Below are 21,188 nucleotides of genomic sequence, written 5' to 3' on the forward strand. Positions count from 1 at the left end.
AAGCAAAAAGACGGTGAGTCTGCTGTCATGCTAAAAGTTAGTGGAACTCTTGGTGCTAAATCAGGATTTAGATTTCTGCGGTATCTGGCATAAATATTTACCCAGTGTTCAAGAATTCCTATATTCAAGTTATTATTAATAACCAAATGTGGATTTATGTTCAAAATTATTATTTAAGCATGGCATGCCTAAATTAATTCAAAAGGACTTTTAAATTAATTAATTTAATCACTATAAAATTAGGAAGAACAGATTAAAAAGTTGCATGTGATGTGCACACAAAGCCAGACAGATGCACGAGTACACACACAGCTTACCACCTCCACCTGCCTCACACACACATGCATATGTGAAGACATCCAGAAAAGAGATTCATTTATACAGGCAGAAAGATGTGTCCAGATCATCAGAGTCAAATCAAAGAGAATAGTTGAGGTAGTTTTTCAAGTATTTGGGTCAGAAAAACACACATTTACCTCAGATACTTGGATAATTGCCTCTGCTTTCCACTTGCTTTGGCCAAGAAAGTTTGCCACAGAGACAGACTAAAGATTCCATCTCGTCAGTCCTTGCAGGACTGAGACAGGAAAATGGCCCTCATTGCCCACATTGGCTGGAGCAACGACTGACAGGGCGCCATTCGGAGGCATCCTGACCCCACTTGGCACTAAACCACAGCCATACATCTATTAATAGTGAAGCCTGCCCAGAAATTAAGCTTTCTCATTTCCATTGAGAATCAACAAATTCAAAAGCTGCTAAGGGCCAGTTCTCCATAACTGTTGTAAGCTAAAGCTGAAATAATGAGCTGAAAGGTGTATCTGAATTTACAAGGTAGCCTGATTGTTTCAAAGCTAGAACTTACACGTAGTTCTATTTGATAAAAGCTCTAGTAAAAGTAGCAGCTTTCCCAATTACTACTAAAGTTATGAAGTACATCAATAATTTGAAACTGTATTTTTCAAAGTCAGTTCGATGTAAATTGACATAAATTCAAGGAAGTGTTCAAATATATCAACAAAGTATGTAGTTCATTCAGAATGAGTCATGATATTTTAAGCTTTAAGATGGATCTTGAAAGTGATTTAGTTTATCCCTTCATTTTACAAATTCAAAAATTGAAACATAACTGTGTGAGGGTTATAAACTGGTAGATAACACTGTGAAGGATGCACTGATATAAATTTAGATTACTTTTCTTTTTCTTCACTGGAGTACAGTGAGAGAAGGTTCCTTGTAGGATTTCTTCTCTTCTTCAATCAATTGCTCCTGACTCTCTTTGTCTTATAATCAAACTGATCAGCTTTTGGCAAACTGGAATTTATTCTTTGCTACGCAGTCAGCCTGTATCCATGATTCCCTTAAAAAATAATCAGCAAACTTGCTTCTCCTCACTCTGATTCCAGGAGGGAAAGCAGGAAAGATTTACGAACTAAATAGTCTGGCAGGCTTTTAGACACTCCACTTCACTGACCCATCATGGGCTTTATACATCAGTGTCTACTTACCAGATAGTAATGTCAAATTATGCTGACAATTACATCAAATTACAAGCAGTACAGATAACCAGTGATATCCAAAAGTCTTTATGGACATGAATAAATGGCAATTAGTTCATATTTAAAAAAAAATTTTAATTATGCTGGCAAAATATGTTTCCAACTCTAATCTATATCCTGTGAAAAGACATATATTATGAATATAAAATTTAAAAATAAAGATATGTAATTATATGTTAATGTATAATATATGACATAATTATATAGTATATTTTATAACAAAATACAAATTACATAGCATATATTTATTATATTATGTTAGGATACGTAATATTTATTAAAGCCTTATTTTTTTTTAATTTATTTTATTTTATTTATTTTTTGGCTGCGTTGGGTCTTTGTTGCTGTGCATGGGCTTTCTCTAGTTGCGACGAGCAGGGTCTACTCTTCGCGTGGTGCTCAGGCTTCCCATTACTGTGGCTTCTCTTGTTGCAGAGCATGGGCTCTAGGCACACGGGCTTCAGTAGTTGTGGCATGCGGGCTCAGAAGTTGTGGCTCGTGGGCTGTAGAGCGCAGGCTCAGTAGTTGTGGCGCACAGACTTAGTTGCTCTGCAGCATGTGGGATCCTCCCAGACCAGGGATCCAACCCGTGTCCCCTGCATTTGTGGGCAGATTCTTATCCACTGCGCCACCAGAGAAGTCCCTAAAGGCTAATTTTAACAACACTATTTTAAGAGATGGATACGATCATTATCCCCATTTTACACATAAGGAAATTGAGTACCAGAGAGGCTAAGTTACTTGCCCAAGATCATTTAGCTACTAAGTAAAAGGACAAGATTTGGATATAAGCAGTCTGGCTTCACATATAACACCCAGTTCATTGCTGTAACATAATATAATCAAACACTAATTCAGATATATTCAATGAGATAAAATAATCAATGTGGAAAAATTAAAATGTAGGCTTTTTTCTTTTTTGGTAAGAAATGTTTATTCTATAGAAAAGTTACTGATACAGATTTTGCAATTTTATTTTTGCCCATAATATATTTATGAATGGTCTAATAAAAAGGGAAAGGTATAATAATTAAAATTATTTTCATGTAGTCAACGTCATACAATTGTAATTACAACAGCAAAAACAATAAATCATAGTAGATGGTTTTAAGCTTGATTTTATAATGTGTTCTTTGGCCTTAAAAATAGTACATTCAAAATGTTTAAGTGTTTTAGATTAGAATGTATGTGTCTACAGGACTTTCATATAAATTTTATCATGTCATCCTAACAAAACTGCTGTGTGGTAGTCATGCAAGGACTGGTAATCCATTCATAGGCAAAGGAAGTTTAAAACAAGAAGAAAAAGAAAATATTCCTCAGAGTTCACATGCAAGCCAGAACTTGGCCAGTTATCAGTGTTTCAAATTCACTACATAACTTACTTTTTCTCACTTCTCTTTAGTGTTTAACTTCCCGAATATAAAAATCAGATCAGATAATTTTATTGTACATCTGTTTCACATTGGTATATGGTTTGTTTGTTAAATTGTCCACCCAAATACTCTGAAGCATTGATAATTCAAAGTTAATTCAGAGAGTAAAATTTTAAGTTATTTGAAATTAGAATTTCATAATATCTTCTCTTTTTGGTTCATTTTATTTAAAAAAGAAGACAAAATGCTTTAGCTTCATTATTGAAAAAATAACCAATAGAAGACTCAATGGTATAAAATTCCTTTTAAGCAAAACTATTTTTTTGGTGTGACTTTTGTAAAGTCTGCCATTTCAAGTCTCAGGAATGTGCAATTATTTCCTCATGGTACCTTTTGCAGACTAGCTTCCTGCCACCACCATCTATCTCCTTCCCACCAGCCAACCTCATCAGACCAGGCCCTGGGAATTTGATTGGGTCACAAAATTTCTTACACCTAAGTAAATGAAAATGAAGGAAACTCAGAGAAAACTTTTACCCTCTAAACCTGTGGTCAGTATAACAAGGTTTAGAGAGGAGATTTTAGTCCTTTTAAATTCCTATCACATAGGTCCTTTTAGTCCTTTTAAATTCCATTTTAGTCCTTTTAAATTCCTATCACACAGGTCCAAACTACCATCATCACTGGGATTAATAGAGACATACTCAAAGGGAAAGGGAGAAATGTAAAAGGGTACTACAAGCAACTATGGAATCTCCATTGGTATCCTACAAATCCAGCTATTCCATAGTTTGTGCCTTCCCTATTTCCTCTTCAGAGGTGACTACAGGATCCGGTCCTTGTGTGACAGAACCCCGTCTCCCATCCGTTATCTAAATTTGGCTTAGGACATCTCATTAGATCAACACAGCAGGGAGCTCCCAATCTTCTCTCTGCCACAGTACCTTTCTATTATAATTTTAACTGCCCAGTACACTCATGAGTGAATGAAGATTGTGGAATAAATCCAAAGGGTCTTTTTTTTTTTCCAAAAAATTAAAACACCATTTTAATTTCTAATTGCCCAATGCTTGTCATGGTCACTCTGTTGACATGGGATGAGGTGAGGGACTTCGTTGTGGCCCACATGCATTTCCCAGGGCACTGCTGGAATACCAACTCCCTTATCTGAAAATGCATTGGGATGAAAGTGAACAGTGAACAAGAGCTAGCATAATTAAAAGGATAACCTTGAATACACTTCATTTTTACACAAAAAACTAATGTACAAACTTATGAATTTTCAATATTCTTAGTAGCAAATAACTTGTGACTCACTAGAAGGTAGCAATCCCTTGTGTGTCATTGAACAGTCTGGGCTCTGTCACACTAAGGAATATACTTCTGAGCATCATCTCACTACAGTCTTAGTGGCTCTCAACAGCTAGTGCTTGAGCCGCCCCGCACATCTCTGAGAATTTCTCTGGGGCAAGGGGCTGTCCCTGTTTGGAACACACCAGGTACTTCTGATGTTTGTGGTTTAAACAAGTTGGAGGACCACTGTTTGATATGTTCCTGCAGAGGTTGGAAGCCTCTGTTACTAATTCAAGAAATGGCACTCCAATGTGCGACAGTTTGGGGAGGCTCCCTGTGTGACTGTTCACTGCCCCCTCTCTCCACAAAACTACCAAAACTTCATTTAAAAGGGAGAAAAAAAGAATATATTTAAAATTAGCAATTTCAATTCACATCAAAAGACTTGGAAATCTCTTATGTTTGAAAGACAAATGTAAGAGACAAGTGCGTTTTTGTGACCTTTGTTACCATTTATCATAGGACTAAATTTGCAATAAGCAGTCAGCAGTTTTCCTAGATACTATTTCTCCTACTTAAATAACTATAACCAGGGGGGCACTAGTAGTTATAAAGTGGTCTAATTATAATAATCAAACTATCCCTAGTTATGGTTAGGGAACATAGGAGGATGATCATCTTGTTAATACCATACTTTTCTATGATAATATAGTTATACTAATATATGCATACAGTCATTAAAAGATCCGCATGGCACAATGGAAAATGTATGGCTTTTGGCATTAGGCAAACATAGATTAGAAATGCACTTCACCTGCTGAATAACCTGTGGTCTTAGGCCAGTCGGTTAATCATCATAAGCCTCAGAGTCCATATTTATGAAAGAGAAGAACAGCTCCAGTTCACACGTTGCCCATGATGACTTTCTATAAACATTTTCTTTTACTTCCCTCCCTTTTGCTATTAATGTCTATATAGACATAAACAATAAATATAATATTAATCAAGACACAGGTTCCCATGACTTCCAGCCCCAACCTCTGATTAAGTTTCATAAATCACTGCTTAAATTTATCCTCAGGATTTTTTTCTTACTTAGAAGCCTTGAAGGCATGAGCATAGGTTTGGGTAGGTAGACTTGTACTATGTGGAGTGGAATTACAAAGGCTCTAGGAATTTGAGGGTTTTTTTAAGGGGAGGAAGGGATCCAGTTACAACTCTTGTTCCTTACAAAGTCAGTCACTATTTCTGAGGGAAACAGGTTTGATTGGGCCAAGGCTTGTCACTTCAGCCTTCTCCTTTTTGGACTCCCATCTACAGTGTTTAGAAGATGTTTTTCTTTGTTCATTATTTCAACTTACCCATTAAGGATACTTGGCAAATTCCTGAAGTATATGGCTTCCTGCTCCTAAATGGGCATCCACACTTGCCCTTCAGCCTTGATCTTTCCTCTTGCAGGTAAAAACAGAAAAGATGGAGAGAAAAACATGGCGGATCCTTTTCTCCCCGTCTGTGCAAGCCTGCCTCCAACCTGGTGATCGTTGACACTCACTCTTTGTGGGAAAACCTTTTTTTTTTTTTTTTAACATATTATATTAGATTTTACTAATTAACTCAATCTTGTAGCTTCTGCAGTTCCCCCTGCCAAAATCTAGTTCTTAGAGGATTTTTTTCCTTTTTGAACATTTAAACATACTTTGAGCAGAATGATATTTTAAAATATAATTGCATAGCTTCATTAATATCTGAAAAATGCCTACTGAACTAACCCAGTACATCATATAATGGCCAAGTAAAATTTTTGTGTTTTCATATCCTGTTTTTCTTTGAAATTACATATCTCAGAAATTAGCTCATTATCTGAAAAAAAAAAATGAAGAACTGGTGAATTATAATACAGGAGTGTTGCCACTGAATGGACTGTTTGATTTACCCAAGCAGGTAATGAACACTGTTGTTGTCAAATTCACTAATGAGTCATCTTAATTAGGATGTAAGCTAAGGGGCATTATTCCAGTGGCCTTTTGTATCCTGGTGCCACATATATTCTTTGGCAAGAAAAGATCAAAAGCAGCAATAAACAACTGAAGACCACCCATGGCTCTGTAAGGTTTTTGGAACAATTCCTGGGACTGGGAAGTGAAATTGGTCAGCATGTGGAGAAAACTGTCATCTCAGTAGCAAGATTTAAGTGAAGATGACTAAGCCATTAACAGCACGTATGCATATTTAATTCTGTTAACTCCTAGCATCAGCCTTCTTGGATCTTTTGTTTTGAGAGGAAGGTCAAGACTTTTTGGAAGGACATGAACAGAAATGGCAGATTAAAATTGAAGTGTATATAATTCTTTCTGGAACTGCTTGAATTTCATTATTTGAAAATATTTTCATTTCTGCCCTTTGGTCAAAGAGACATGCTTAAAATTCTTATTTCTTCACAAGAAATAATTTGCTCTTCTTAAACAGGTTTATGGTTAAGGGTGGGATATTATATGAACTTCTCATTTAGTAACTCTAAAATTCCCATCTGTGGTTGGAAGAACTCTTAGGAAAGCTTTGAGAGATATGTAATGACCCCTAAATATGTATGTAGTTAAAAAATAATTGATTAGTCATCGTAAAGGAATACATGCCTCTGGCTCAAAATGTTACTTATTTCCACCATTTTTCATTTTCTAGTGTTAATTATTGTCATAGAAGGAAGCATCTTAGGATTTAGACTGGAGATCTAGGGCAACTGTCATTTTAATAAGATATTTTAAAATAATTCAAAATTGTCACGTATCCATAAATGTTGCCATGGAGATGTGCATAAACCAGCATTGTGGTCCATAGTCCATCACTGAAAGTATACCACCAAGATCAGATAGGAATATAGTTTTGGAAAGACAGAATAAAAATTAGAAAGGAAACCACATAACAATTATGACAAGTGGCAGGAAAAGGAGAATATTTTTGTTTAGATAAACTGCTTCAATATCAACTAGAATTACATAGATTCATTTAGCTCCTTTATCCTCATTCTCATTTCTAATAGTGATCTATGTTCATTTTTAACAATGTAAGAGATTAAAATACCAATTTTAGAGGTTGAAAAACTACTATATTCCTATTAAATGGTAGAGATGTTTAATATTCAGCTTCATCTTAGTACAGTCTTAACGCTTTAACAAGAGCACACAAATTTGTGTTTTATTACCTTATAATAAAGCTGTTGTCTTAACTAATTTTCAGAGCAAGAACGGGCATGTAGTAATAAAGAGACTCTAACTGACATGTTTTGGTAAAGAAGAAGCCATGTGCCTTGATAATAACTGATGTTGTTTCAGCATTGTTATTTTCAGATTATTTTATTTTAAAAAAGATGATAATTTGTACTGAAAGTCTTTTGTTTTCTTAACATTTAAACTTTTCATTAAAATTTGCTCTTTTGGTAAAAATAAACAGTGAACCACGAGATACTCATATGTGGTGCTTTGCTTTTAATTACTTATGGAGTAATTACAAATGGAAATAAGATGACACTGAGATGTCTTTCCTGCTTAGTGCCAAGGCTTGCATTAAATGTGTGCTATGCGGAGTGGAGTCCAAGAAGGACCAGCAGTTTTTTGGGGTCCAGTTCTAACTACAGGTATTTAGAGAGCCAGTCAGCCTTTTGGAGGGAGAAGGTGCGTTAGGGTTACTGCCTAAGTATTGGCGCTGACTCAAGTGACGCCTGGGGTATAGTCATGGGTACTATGCATCCATCGTGTTTAATCCTGGAGGATCCCAGTTTCAAATCTTCTATCCCACTGGACTTATGGGAAAATTAGTCTCAGTTATTGATTGAGAAAATACAGTCAGCTTATAATGTGTGAATAATCATTTTGAAAATTTTTTTCCTGCTATTTTTCCTCAAATGTCTAAAAACTACTTCACTGAGTGTTACTACATTCCTAAAGAAGAAATGGCAGAATTGAGAAATAATTGTATTTATGTTCATTTTTCCTTCTAATTACTTTACATGTGAAAGAAAACTGAGTGGAAATCACATCTGTATTTTGTTCACACATAGGTATTTTTTTCTAAAAACACTAGTAAAATTCAGGAAAGTTTAACAAATCCCTTCATGATAATAAAAAAAAAAACTAGGCATGTAGTAGGAATTTATAAATGGGTGATATCTTTACCTTCACTTATCTGAATTAACAGATCACAAAATGATTTAAAAAGCTGCAGTCAATATATCACAGTTTTTGTCATTTTACTCACAATATGCACTAGTGCCCAAGTAATTCATATTCTCCCCAACAAAAAAGGTCTCTAAAAAAAAGCAGTAAATACCATTTTTGAATTTGAAGCTGCTAATGCTGTTTTTAAATGATTGTTTTTACTATAGTTAATGAAAAGTCTCATGGCAAATCAGTTGAGTTCAAGTCTTAGCTTTGTCGTTTGCTAGCTGGATGACTGTGGCTATTTTATTTAATCTGTCCATATCTGGGTATCCTCATTTGTAAAATAGTGAAAATAATAGTGCCTACATCATAGCATTATTTGTAATAATTATAAAAGATTTAGCAATGACTCAGATATAATAAGGACTTAGTAAAATATACTACTTTTATTAAAATAGACAATATAAATTTCCTTACTTAGTAAAATATATTACTTTTATTAAAATAAACAATATAAATTTCCTTTTTTGGATTCACTAACATTTTATGCTCTTATGAGTTCATACTTTTTTAAAAATGCAGGCAAATCCAAGAGAAGCACAGTATAAATGTGCTAGTTATCAGGTAGTTCTCTGCAGGCTTTTTGTGGACAGACACGTTTGGGCTGCATGATTTGAATTTCAAACGGGCTTCTTCTCGCTTTGCCTGGGTTGTACCAGGAAACTCAGTCTCTTGTCTTTTTCTGTACTGTCACAGACCAACTGTTTCATTCTGGCAATAACCTTTCTGAACTGTAGCAACGTTTTGTAAAATGTACAGGTATTGGCTTCAGTGATCTCTAAAGTGTGTGTGACCTACATTACATAGCCAAATGTTTTCAATATTTGCCTGTAGTCAGTGATTTAATAGTAAAAACATTGAGAACCTAGAAAAATTTAGGAAAAGAGAATATGGATGTGGCCAGTGAAACTGCATTGAACCACAGATGATAAAGGACCATTTTGGCTATTTCCAAAGCCTCCACTATGTAAAAAAAAAAGTGACAGAAAAAAGCCTCAGTAATTATAGACTCCTTTTGCCTGATTTTGAAGAACTCACAATGTAGAAACATAACACTAACAAGGATCTTGATAGACTACTAATTATCCCCCATAGGTGAGATTTTTTGGAGCTTTCTCAGTCAGTAATCTCTGAGAGAGATATTTAAAGCCAGAGAGAAAGGTTATAATGGTGAAAAACAAGAATTGAAAGATAGAGGGTAATGCAAATAAAAAAGGAAGAACAGTCCATAGTGGCAGCCTCTACCTGAAGAAGTACAGAAAGGTAGTGGTTGAACACTATGATATTGAAAAGGAAAAGAAGATGTAAAGAATCAACATTGAAGTCTGTACTGTTAATTTATAAAGGAGGAATTTAGTCAGCTGGACAGGCCTAACACAGTTAGTGATGTCCACACTTAACGACATCTGTCAGCATTTGGAAGAATCGGAAAACAAAAATAGCAGCACTGTTTTATGGACATGATACATAAGCTTAATAAAATGAATATCAGAACTCCAGGGCATGGGGGGTATGCAAGTAGTATAGATAAAACCATATTCATAAAAACTAAAACCAAAAAGCATACTTGGAATAACTTTTTATCCCCTCCTTCCTATCTCTTTTTCTCATTTTCTTCTCTTTCCGACTCCTTTAGTATTTACTAATAGTGAGAACTGATGAAAAGCCTTTGCAGGGTTAGTCAGAGAAATATTTCAGTTCCTTCTTTTTTTATTCCCACTATGGATCATTAATGATAAAAACAAAAGACAGAAAAAAAATGGATGAATAAAATAATCTGTCATCTAATATACTTATGCATTTAAAATACAGGTCAAATTCCAAAGGTCCTTTCCCTCTGACCAATTTCTCTGTTTCATGATAATTTAAATTTGGTATATATAGTGTTCTTAGCAATCATTAGCTATCTGCCTGAGGACACCTAAGAAACTGGAAAGGTATACCGATAGAGTAATAGTGAAATAACCTGTATCTAGCTGTCTATTCGCTTACATTTTCCCTAGCTTCAATTCTTTCCTTAAAGATTTCTTGAAAGTGTTTGCACAGTGATGAGAGCTTAAAAAAGAAACAAACAGACTCTGAGTCAGAATTATGTATTGCTTTTTTGTCACTGAAGAAAGAATCAGAAGGACTGCCAGTTCCTAAATGCCTGCCTTTGTGTTGAGGAACTAGTGGCTGCATTATTTCATTTTCTACCACAACACTTTTTTCTCCATTCTGAACAGAAAATCTGAACAAGTAACATCAGCTACACTGCTTAGAAAACATTCCTTCTGGGAGACAGTGCAGGGCTGGCCCAGTTTGTCTCCATAGAACCACTCTATTTTTTCTGCATCTTGATTCCTTAGTACACATTAGAGGGCCTTCACATCCCCAGCCATTCCTCACCTCCATCAAATTTACTAGAAATACCTTACTTTTGAGTGGAAACAAGTGATAAATGAACAATCGGGTAAACAAATCCCTGTTAATTATTAACAAGTATTACTCCTGTCCTATAGTTCAGATGCCCAGAAAGCTCTTACAGGTGTAACAATAATAACATTAATAGCTAAAATTTACTAAGGACTTCCTGTGGACCAGGCCTAACACTACATTCTTTAAAGGTTTTTTTTCAATCCTAACAACAATCCTATCTGGTCAATTTTTATTACTCCTATTTTATAGATGAGAAAATGAAAGTTGAGTAAATTTGAGAAACTTGCCCAAGATAGATCAAGGAACTGGATTTAAAGTCAAGCCTTTTTTAACTCTAAAATCTCTGCTCTTTAATAGTATATTTTCTCTCAGGTATTTTCTGGGGGATATTTGTATTTAATTACTAGATGGAAAAATCTACTTTATATCAAAGTGAGCCATTACCAAATAATATTGCCACACAGTGGTTTTGGGAATATCAACCAACTCCTTTCCATTTGTTTTCTCAATTTCACCTTCTTATGATGATACAATATTTCAATACAGATTGTATTGTGAATGACTGTTATGTTTACAGAACTGTCTGAAGGTCAATGTGATAAATTTATTTATGTCTCCACCAAATATTTACTAAGAACTCACTATAGACCAGGCATGTATCAGAGAAAAAAATGCATAAGTATAATTACAGTCTTTTGCTCAACAATATTGTTCTTCAGTGAATGGGTGACTGGATAAATTATCATGCATATAATGTCCCAACAAATACACTAATAGTGTGTGACTTTAATCTGACTTTGCGAAGGTCATTCATTTGCCATCAAAGAACTTCACAGAATAATAGTAGGGAAATGATTTTCACTTTAATGGTAAAAGACTAACCTATGGTAATTTTGCCTTAAATTCCCTTTAAAATTTTCTGAATGCCATAACTTTATGCTCAGAAAAAGTGTCTGAATGCCTTCACTATAAGGCTTTCTCTTCCTTTTAAAATTTTTATTTTTCATTTCTAATTTTTAATTTTAATACTCTGAAATATTCCACTCAGTAATTGACTTGGGATGATACTTCATGTGAAATAAGGAACTTGGTGGTTCTGATCAAGAATGTGCATAGTATTTCAATGTGTTTTTTACATATGAAAAATACAATGTGTTCTTTCTGAATATCAAATGTGTTTTATATAATTTATGTGGCTATTTTCATTAATTGTGGATGGTGTATTATTATTACTTTTAATTAACATCAGGAAGTACAAGAATACTATTACAGATTATACATTTACAAAAATTTATTTACCTTTATTAATTTGTTATATAATTCCAAATAAAATTTACTACCATCAATAGGCTGTGTCCTGTGTTATTTTAATATTAGTAGTAATGCAGTTTTGTCGATCTACACACACGTTTTCCTCCTTGGGACCAACCGCAAGGAAATTGGTGAAGGTTTGTGGTGTTCTCTATACCTTTGCAAAGACCAAAGCCCATGCAGAGAAAAAAGGCCAAGTAGACAAAGCATCTGATCTGACATTTAAATAGGAAGGCACTTACTTTCAGCTAAAAGATTAAAACTTTGTTTTATTTAATACTTTTTCAACAAAAAAAGTTGCCACTTAAAAAAGTTGTTGATTATTATACTCACTATGCCTATTCAGTTGGGGATGGCCTCCTTTCTGGTACAAAGAAAACAAGTGATGTCACTGTCTGAAATGTCTATTCTAGGAGTTCTCTGGCAACTGAGAGACTTCTTTAGCATTGTAAGTGATAGATGCCACATTACCACCTAAAGGACGTTTTGTTACAGTTTTACAAAGAAGAAATCATGATGCAAAGTATAAGTATCTTGTATGCCATAATCCTGGCATTCACTACTGTCTATTACTGTTATTTATTTACCGGGCCAATTCACCCTTTTCAAGACAAAGTGCTGTTCAAAATCTAAAAGTTATGTCTCATTTATCTTGTCATCTCTACCACCCAGAACAGTGTTCTCAGTTTAGAGAAGAATATTAATACTGAATTACGAAGCATCTCTGAAAGCCTATTTTTAACATTGTTTTATGTTCTGCAGTAATAATTCTTCTGGCCTAAGACTCTTCAGTATATTATTTGATGTTTTCAGATCATTCCTCGTTTATCTGAATTGACAGTTGTTTTCTACATTTTATATAAATAGAAATATTTCTTTTAATATTATTTATTTCTATTAGTTTAACTAACATGAAATGTATTATCCAAAATGATGCATACAAGCATTCTCAGAAATTTCTACTCCAAGTAACATAAATTATCTATAACGTTTAGAGTTATATGTCCTGCCTCCTTTTGGGTAGACAGAATGAAACATACGACTGACTACCCTCATATCTGGACTGTGCTGTCAGCTCTGATCCATGTATTCAGCAAACATCCATTAACTATCGCTATGCTACAATCTGTTATGTCAGGTTCATTTGATGCCAAATGCATTTTATGAGTCAAGGAGTATCATATGTTTGTTATAATAATAATGCCGTTTTTAAAGGACAGAATTTATCTCCTTTCATAAAAAGAGACATCACGAAATCATTTAGTAAAAACCATAAACACCATTATTACTGCTTCTTATAGTTTATGTTTAAATGGACTATGACACCACTGATTTCATCGTGTATATGTTCTTTAGATTAATTGCAAAGAGGGCATTTTTGTATTCTAATGTGTACTTAATTCACTAGCTGGCATTCATTGATTCATTACTCAAATTTTCATTTCAGGCCCTCCAGGCCCTCCAGGTGGTCTGAGAATAGAAGACATTAGGGCCACTTCTGTGGGACTTACTTGGAGCCGTGGTTCAGACAATCATAGTCCTATATCTAAATACACTATCCAGACCAAGACTATTCTTTCAGATGACTGGAAAGATGCAAAGACAGGTGAGTTTTTTTTGTTTGATTAATCTGTTCATATTTTGAGATGAATTTTTTTTTTTTTTTTTTTTTTTTTTGCGGTACGCGGGCCTCTCACTGTTGTGGCCTCTCCCGTTGCGGAGCACAGGCTCCAGACGTGCAGGCTCAGCGGCCATGGCTCACAGGCCCAGCCGCTCCGTGGCATGTGGGATCTTCCCGGACCGGGGCACGAACCTGTGTCCCCTGCATCGGCAGGCGGACTCTCAACCACTGCGCCACCAGGGAAGCCCTTGAGATGAATTCTTTCATCAAAAACAAACAAAAAAAAAACCTGGATGTTTTAATAATTTTATCATCGACCCTGAAAATTTTCTTAAAACAGACGATCCCAATGTTTTAGTAGTAAAGAAAACCACAGCAAACTAAATGTTTTAAAGCTATAGAGGAAGAAGCAGCATGTCTAAATCTATAATGGGGAAGCAAAGAGAGGTCTCCTGGGTTTCTTATTTGAGCTACCTGTTAAGTCTAAAATGTACTAGGAAAAAATTATAAGGAAGGTAGATTTGGAAAATGGCATCTATAACTTATTATTTATGACCCTTTTTATCCAATTATATAGGCACTATAGTTCTGCATTCTAAAAAAAGGTACAATTAATCATAAAGATTAAGCACCTAAATCTTACTACCATAACTTTTTACTTTCTGAATATGTTCTTATCTGGCTTGAATTTCCTCAAAACAGGTTTTTAAAGAAGTCTAGCACTTCAACCTTTTTTTTTTCTCTCATATTAAGATTTTCTAACAGACAAAAACTAATTAAGAGCAAGTGGGTACTTTTCCTTGTGTATAAGTTATTACCATTGCCATTTGTCATCACTAGTCTTCAAATATCACACATCAGCATATTTTCTCATAGAACATGAAGGAAGATAGAGGATTGTTTTGATAAAATAACCTGTTTATCTTTGTCATTGTTGACAATATTTTTAACCAAACTTGCAGTTGTCAGAATTTCTTTCACATGCATAAAGAAGAGGCATAGAAATATGTTCTCAGTTGTCACCAGAAGGGAGAAAAAAAAAAAACAAAAGTGAATAGAGTGTTCCTGTTTTTTAAAAAATGAAAAAGAATTAATCCCAGCATATCTTAAACCTGCTCACTTTAATCTTAACATAACAGAATTTATTTGTATCGCTCCCTGAGAAGTTTTAATTTAGATTCACCTCTTTTTTTTGATAATTTCTTCCTATCATGGAAAATAAATGAAATATAAACTTGAAATCTGTTACAAGGGTTTAGGATATATTTTACCATTAAGTAATTCTCCACATAAGTGTATGAAGTTCAGAAGAATTAGAAACAAGTGAAACATTTCTATTACATTATGCTTGTGAGTGTAAGAATTATCTATAAATATACTTGGCAAAATCAGACCTTTTGAAAAACAATTTTAAAAACCGTATAAATATTTGATAAAGCATGAGCAGTTTCTACTTCTCTAAATAGAATGAAAATGGATGATAATGATAAAACAATAGATGATAATTTATATCTAGCCAAATTTACATTAATTATAGATACTAGAGAGCAAATGAAATAAACATATGGTTAAAATTTGGTTTGGCTTTGAAAAAAGAATAATGATTGCAATCATCTCCATTAGTTCTTACCATGCTTACCACATTATGCTTAACATATGGCTCAATTAAAATATGCTTCCCATTAAAAAAATTTTTCCACTATAAATTAAGTTGCATGAGGGAGAAGACTTTTGTTTGATTCACTGTGCTATCCCTAGCAACTAGATCAGAGCCCATAGTGCTCATTCATTAAATACATATTTATTGAACTCCCACTGTGTGCCTGAACCTGTCCTAGATACATAGTTGACCAGCACTGAATAAAACAGAGAGAAAAAAAAAGTCAAAAGAAAAGCCACAACCCTACCTTCAAGGAGCTTACATTCTAGTAGGAGAGATGATAATAAACAACTAATTAAAATATATAATAAGTCACATGGTGATTAGTGATAAAGATAAACAACAGAGAAGGGAGATGGGGAGGCAAGACTTGCATTTAAATAGGATGCTTCTAATATTAGCATAGCCACTCCAATTTGTTATGGTACCTGTTTGCATGTTATATCTTTTACAATTGCCAACCTATTTGTATATTGAATCTAAAGTATATTTTCTGTTGACAGCATATAGTTGGATCTTATTTTTTATCCAGTCTGACAATCTCTGCCTTTTGATTAGATTATTTAATCCATTGATATTTAATATTATCATGGATGTAGCTGAATTTATATCTGCCACTGTATTTTTGTTTTCTAAATGTTCCATTTGTTTATGTCATTTTATTTCTTCTTTATTGCTTTCTTTTGCATTAAATGAATATTTTCTAGCATAAAAATTCAACTAATTTAATGAAATTCTCTAAATATAAAAACTTAATAATTACTCTAGAGCTTACCTGGTATAATGGAATTTATCACAATAAACTTCATATTTTTACCAACAATATCAGAGAGATATAGAAACATTACTCTTAGCACTACTCCATTCTGCCCCTTTTTTGTGCTATGGATTATTATTCATACATCTATATTATATATATTATACACCTATGTATGTTGCAAATTCAATAAACTGCTGAAATTGCTTTCTATAATTTGAATGTCTTTTAAAGAAGCTAAGAGAAGAAAGGAAAACAAGTATATATTTATAGTTTGTTATATTAAGTAACATATTAAATATTTAACATTTCTGATCCTCCTCATTTGTTTCTGTCAATTTGAATTATCATCTTATGTTATTTTCTTACTGTAATACAACTTCGCTTCTACCTGTCCCTTAAAGTTATGTCAAATATATTACATTTCTATATGCTGTAAGCCCAACAACACAATTTTATTACATACACACACTGTATATATACATTTATACATATGTATATGTGTATGGGTAGATGCATAAGTAGATAGATAAACATAGATAGATATTCTCTACAATGGCCTTTAAATCAGATAAGAGAAGAAAGAAGAAATATGTATTTATACTTTTCTAATTACATAATTACCTTTACCAGTGCTCCTTATTTTTTTGGGTTGGTTTTTTCAAATTACTGTCAATGGTCAACTGCTTTCAGCCTGAAGAACTTTTTGGAATATTTCTTGTAAGTCAGGTCTGCTCCCAACAAATTCTGTTTTCGTTTATCTGGGAATGTCTTTATTTTGCTTTCATTTTTAAAAGGTAATTTTATTTTCTTGGTTGACAGCTTTTTTCCCCCCTTTATGCCCCTGGTGATAAAGGGCATCTTGGATGGAAGTTCTTTTCTATTCTCAGTTGCTGAAAGTTGTTTCTAAGTCCTTCATACTTACCAATATATTTTCTATTTCTGGGTTTTCCATTGCTTTCTGTAGAACTGGATTTCTATCTGTTATAATTTTTCTAAGTAAGGAACTTCTTTTAACATGTCTAACTCTTCAGGTTGCTGAAGTCAAAGACCTTCAGCTTTTTTTTACACTAACAAATAGTTTTCTTTTAACATTTAAGTGATTTTTTGGATATATGTTCTAAGCTGCTTTTTTTGAGCACTTAATAAAGTGCCTTTGTCTTTTTGCCTTCATTGTTTCTGACAAGAAGTCAACTATTCTTTTTACCTTATATTCCTGTATTTAATGTGTCCATATTCTCTAGCTGCTCTCAAGATTTCCCTTTGTATTTGCTTTTCAGCTTGATGAGAATATATTTATCCAGATGCAGTTTACTGGCATCTTAGACCTTTGAGGTGATATCTTCCTTCAGCCTTGGAAATTCTCAGACATTATCCCTTTAGATATTCCTCTGTCCCACTCTCGCTCTTCTTGGTCTCTAGTGAAATATATGTTAGATTGTTTGATGTGTTCCACAGATCGTGGACACTGTGTGTGTGTGTGTGTGTGTGTGTGTGTGTGTGTGTGTGTGTGTGTTGATTGATTTTCAAACATTGTGTGTAAAAGAACAGAAGAGGCTGAGTAAATATTTTTTTCCCAGGAAAATTCATGTCATTCTTTCAGGGGTTGAGTCAATCTAATCTGTCATTGAGATGATCTGAGCTTTGCTGTTAAATTCAGTTCTATACAGGCTTTAATAAGTGTTTTGAGTACAGGATCACAACCTTTCCCCCATATTGCATGTCTGGAGGTTTTCCAGTCTTCCTATCAGACTTCAGCTTTCTTCTCCAGCTTGGACAACAGAGAGAGCTCTTGCTCCTCCCCTGCTCCTGCCCCAGACAGCTGTTGTCTGATAATCAGTCTAAAGCACAAAGTGCTGGGACGGTGGGGGAGAATTTTCTCAGTTCTCCTATCCTTCCCTCAGACTTCACAGATCCAAAGCACCTGCTTCTCAGATGGGAGGCAAATCTCTGTTACCCTCTTACCACTCACCCAGCCACACGTGGGCACTCACTTATATCCAGTGTAAGGCTCAGAGTGCATGCAGGGTCTCAATTTTCCTGCTGTGCTCTTAGATTTGAGCAGATCTGAGGTGTCTATGCCTTTAAGGGTGGTCTCTCAGCACTCTTGTCCGGCTTCCGAACTTTCTTGAATGCATCTGGTAAAGCCTACGGAGAAAGAATTAGTCAACAGGTAAGGACTCTCCTTGATTTGGGGCTCCCAGGGATTCAAAATAGCCATGCCAGACTGCACTTTATCTTTAAATATCTATGAAAAGTTAAACTGCCTTTTTCTTATGAACGTCTATGACTAAATCCTCCTCTCCCCATGACTCTACTGATGATGACTTTAGTTCATTGGATTTCTTCACAAACTCAGCTCTCCAATGGCCTCTAAAAAAAACTATTATTTTGTAGATTATCTTGCATGTTCTTCCTGTTTGTTGGTCAGTAAAGTTATTGTGACTGTGTTCTAAGTGGAAGTGGAAAAAAAAATTTATAGCCAATGTAGAAATAAAAATCACGTGGTTCTTATTTACAGTGGTGTCCACTGAAAAAAGAAGGTATAGGATTAAATTCAATTTCATGCAGGTAATTAGTTAAGGTGTCCAATAAATATTTTTCAAAGATACCAACTTTCAGCATTCCAATGATTAAATTTAGAATAATGAGAATAATAGACTGTAGATCTTTAAAACAATCAACTGTAAGCATTACTTCTCTGCAACATTTTTGGGGATGGACAACAGAAACCTGATACCATTCCTAGGGTTCTACAAGATGCTCAGGTCACGTTTAGAATGTGTGTTGGATTCCGTGCTGCTACTTTCAGAGGAAAAAATATAGAATATTCTTGGTGATGGTGTGTGTGTGTGTGTGTGTGTGTGTGTGTGTGTGTGTGTTTGTGTGGAAAAGGAATGTTGGCCAGAATATAAAATGGCCTGGAAACTGTGCTATGAGGAGCAATTGAGAGAACCTCAGATATGTTCTTGAAAAAGGAGAAGAAAAGTGTCTTTATATTTAAAGTTTTGTCTTGTGGAAGACTAGAATTAATTGTTACCAATCCTCTGCAATTTTCGTCGTGGCACATAAATGTTCCTCTGAATTTTAGATTATTTCCTCAGAATAGACGTTTGTGAGTTAAATTATTGAGTGTACGCATGCTTAAGCCCATGAGCTTACTACAAAATTACGCTGTATAAAGGTGGAATAAGTTTTATTCCAATCAACAATATATAAGTGTCTCTTCCACCATATCTTTACTTAGTATTTTCTTTTTAAATCTTTGTCAAATTGATAGGTTAAAAAAATGAAAAAGCATTAGGCTCCTTGTAGGACATTTACATTTTAGAATTTACTGTTTTATTTTTTGCCTTTCCATAGCTTCACTTTTGTTGCTCTTATTTCAAAGATAAACTTCTGGGTTTTTATGAGGCAGCATGCAAACTTTCCATAGAGAAGAAACAATGAATCACATTTTCTGGGAATTCAGAGAACAATCCGATTCTCTTTCTCTGCAAGGAACATTGTCACACCTCTGGCTCTTCTCTGAGTCCTGCCAGATGATCTACAGGTTGGGTCTAGAGCCTCTAACATCACACTGAGTAGTTGTGTCAGAGCCAGAGAGAGGCCTTTAATTGTCCATTTTCATTCTGAAACAATGGACCAACTTTTTCAGCTAGATCCCCAAGTGGGTAATTCTTTCTGAATAGTTTCAAATACTTGGGTTTTAGATTTAGATGGAGGATCCTAAGGGTTCAAACTGTGTTTAAACCCCGGGGAAATAGCAGAACTCACTATGGCAACTTCCAAGAATCTAGAACAGGTGTGATTATATTGCCTGGAGTTATTTTTGAAACATCTGCTTTTTAGTCTGGAGGTCATTGTGCCTAGTTCTGAAGCTGCTCAGGGAACTAGTTGTTGTGGTCTGAAGGCAGAGCACCACAAAGCATGGTTGCCAGGCAATTGTGACTATTGGCCTTGGGATACCCATGAGGCTTGCTTCTCTTTTCCTCCAAAGAATAGTCAGAATTTTTTTTATTCTGAGCCTTATGGACTAAAGGTATTTGAAAATAGACCTGTAGATTAGTGCTCATGGCTGGTTAGCAAAATAAAACCTTCTAAAGGGGGTCTTTTGACCTGAATATTAAAGTAAGGAGTATGTCTCTTATTCTGTATCCCTTTGCTTGAAATTTACACTTAGAAGTAAAACCAAGATTCAAATAGCTACCAGGTTAATATACAACATTTTAGTTTTTTATAGAAAGAAGCCTCTGACAGCCTTTATACAGTTAAAATCTGATTTCCAAAACTGAAATTGTCTGTAAAAAGTGGCCTGACTCAGAAATGACCCAGTTAAAACTCAGGAACTTGAGACCACAGTCCTGATTCCTGGTACTTGCCTCTATTTTGCCAAGTACTCTCCTCTCTTTCTGACTCCAGGAATAGCAAACAGGTTGCAAGGAACTTGGCTGAAGAGAGGGAACACAAAGTCCCTCTGCTCCTGATTATTGTGCATTTGGCTTGGAGCAAGAATCTCTTTCCAAAGCAAAGATGACCTTTGCTTCCAACCTATCTACGTGGGTGGTTTTGGAAAAATAAAATCTATCCAATAGTTCCTACCAGGGCTGAAGGGGTTGGAGAAGGTACAAATCCTTTTATAGGGACATTTAAGGCTCAGAATAAAATAAATAAAAATGTATACTAGAGGTAAAACACAGTAGCAGTGGAGGAGAGAAATTGAAAAGGATCAACTCAGAGTTAAAGAGGGTGGGAGAGAGCTTAAGAGGATGGAGATGAGGTCTACCCTCTGCTTTAGACAGGGCAGGATGATTTATGAGCTAAATACAGGCATAAGAGCCATAGAGCATGGATATTTTGTAGTGGGACAAGGTAACAGAGTGCCCTCTTTTCTTCTACCGGTTGCCTGCCTGATTCAGGGTTGAAGGAGACAATAAGGTTATACACACGGTTGTGCTTCTTGCATTAAGACATTGTCG

At 34.8% G+C, this 21,188-nt stretch overlaps 1 protein-coding gene across 4 annotated transcripts in view; it reads left to right on the forward strand.

Moving 5' to 3' along the window:
- Positions 1-21,188, forward strand: part of CNTN1 (contactin 1) — a gene marked incomplete at both ends in the record, with an annotated part of 164,881 nt that overhangs the window by 64,228 nt on the left and 79,465 nt on the right. For 3 of the 4 annotated variants that reach the window (XM_082666225.1, XM_082666224.1, XM_082666226.1), the window contains one exon: positions 13,619-13,777. In XM_082666225.1, the coding sequence (XP_082522351.1) occupies positions 13,619-13,777 (159 nt within the window). Of the gene's footprint in view, positions 1-5,686; positions 5,767-13,618; positions 13,778-21,188 lie in introns of those variants that run through there. The other variant, XM_082666227.1, reaches the window with a different exon arrangement.

Source organism: Grampus griseus (genome assembly GCF_964374135.1).
Source record: "Grampus griseus genome assembly, chromosome: 11".
Taxonomy (NCBI): Eukaryota; Metazoa; Chordata; class Mammalia; order Artiodactyla; family Delphinidae; genus Grampus; species Grampus griseus.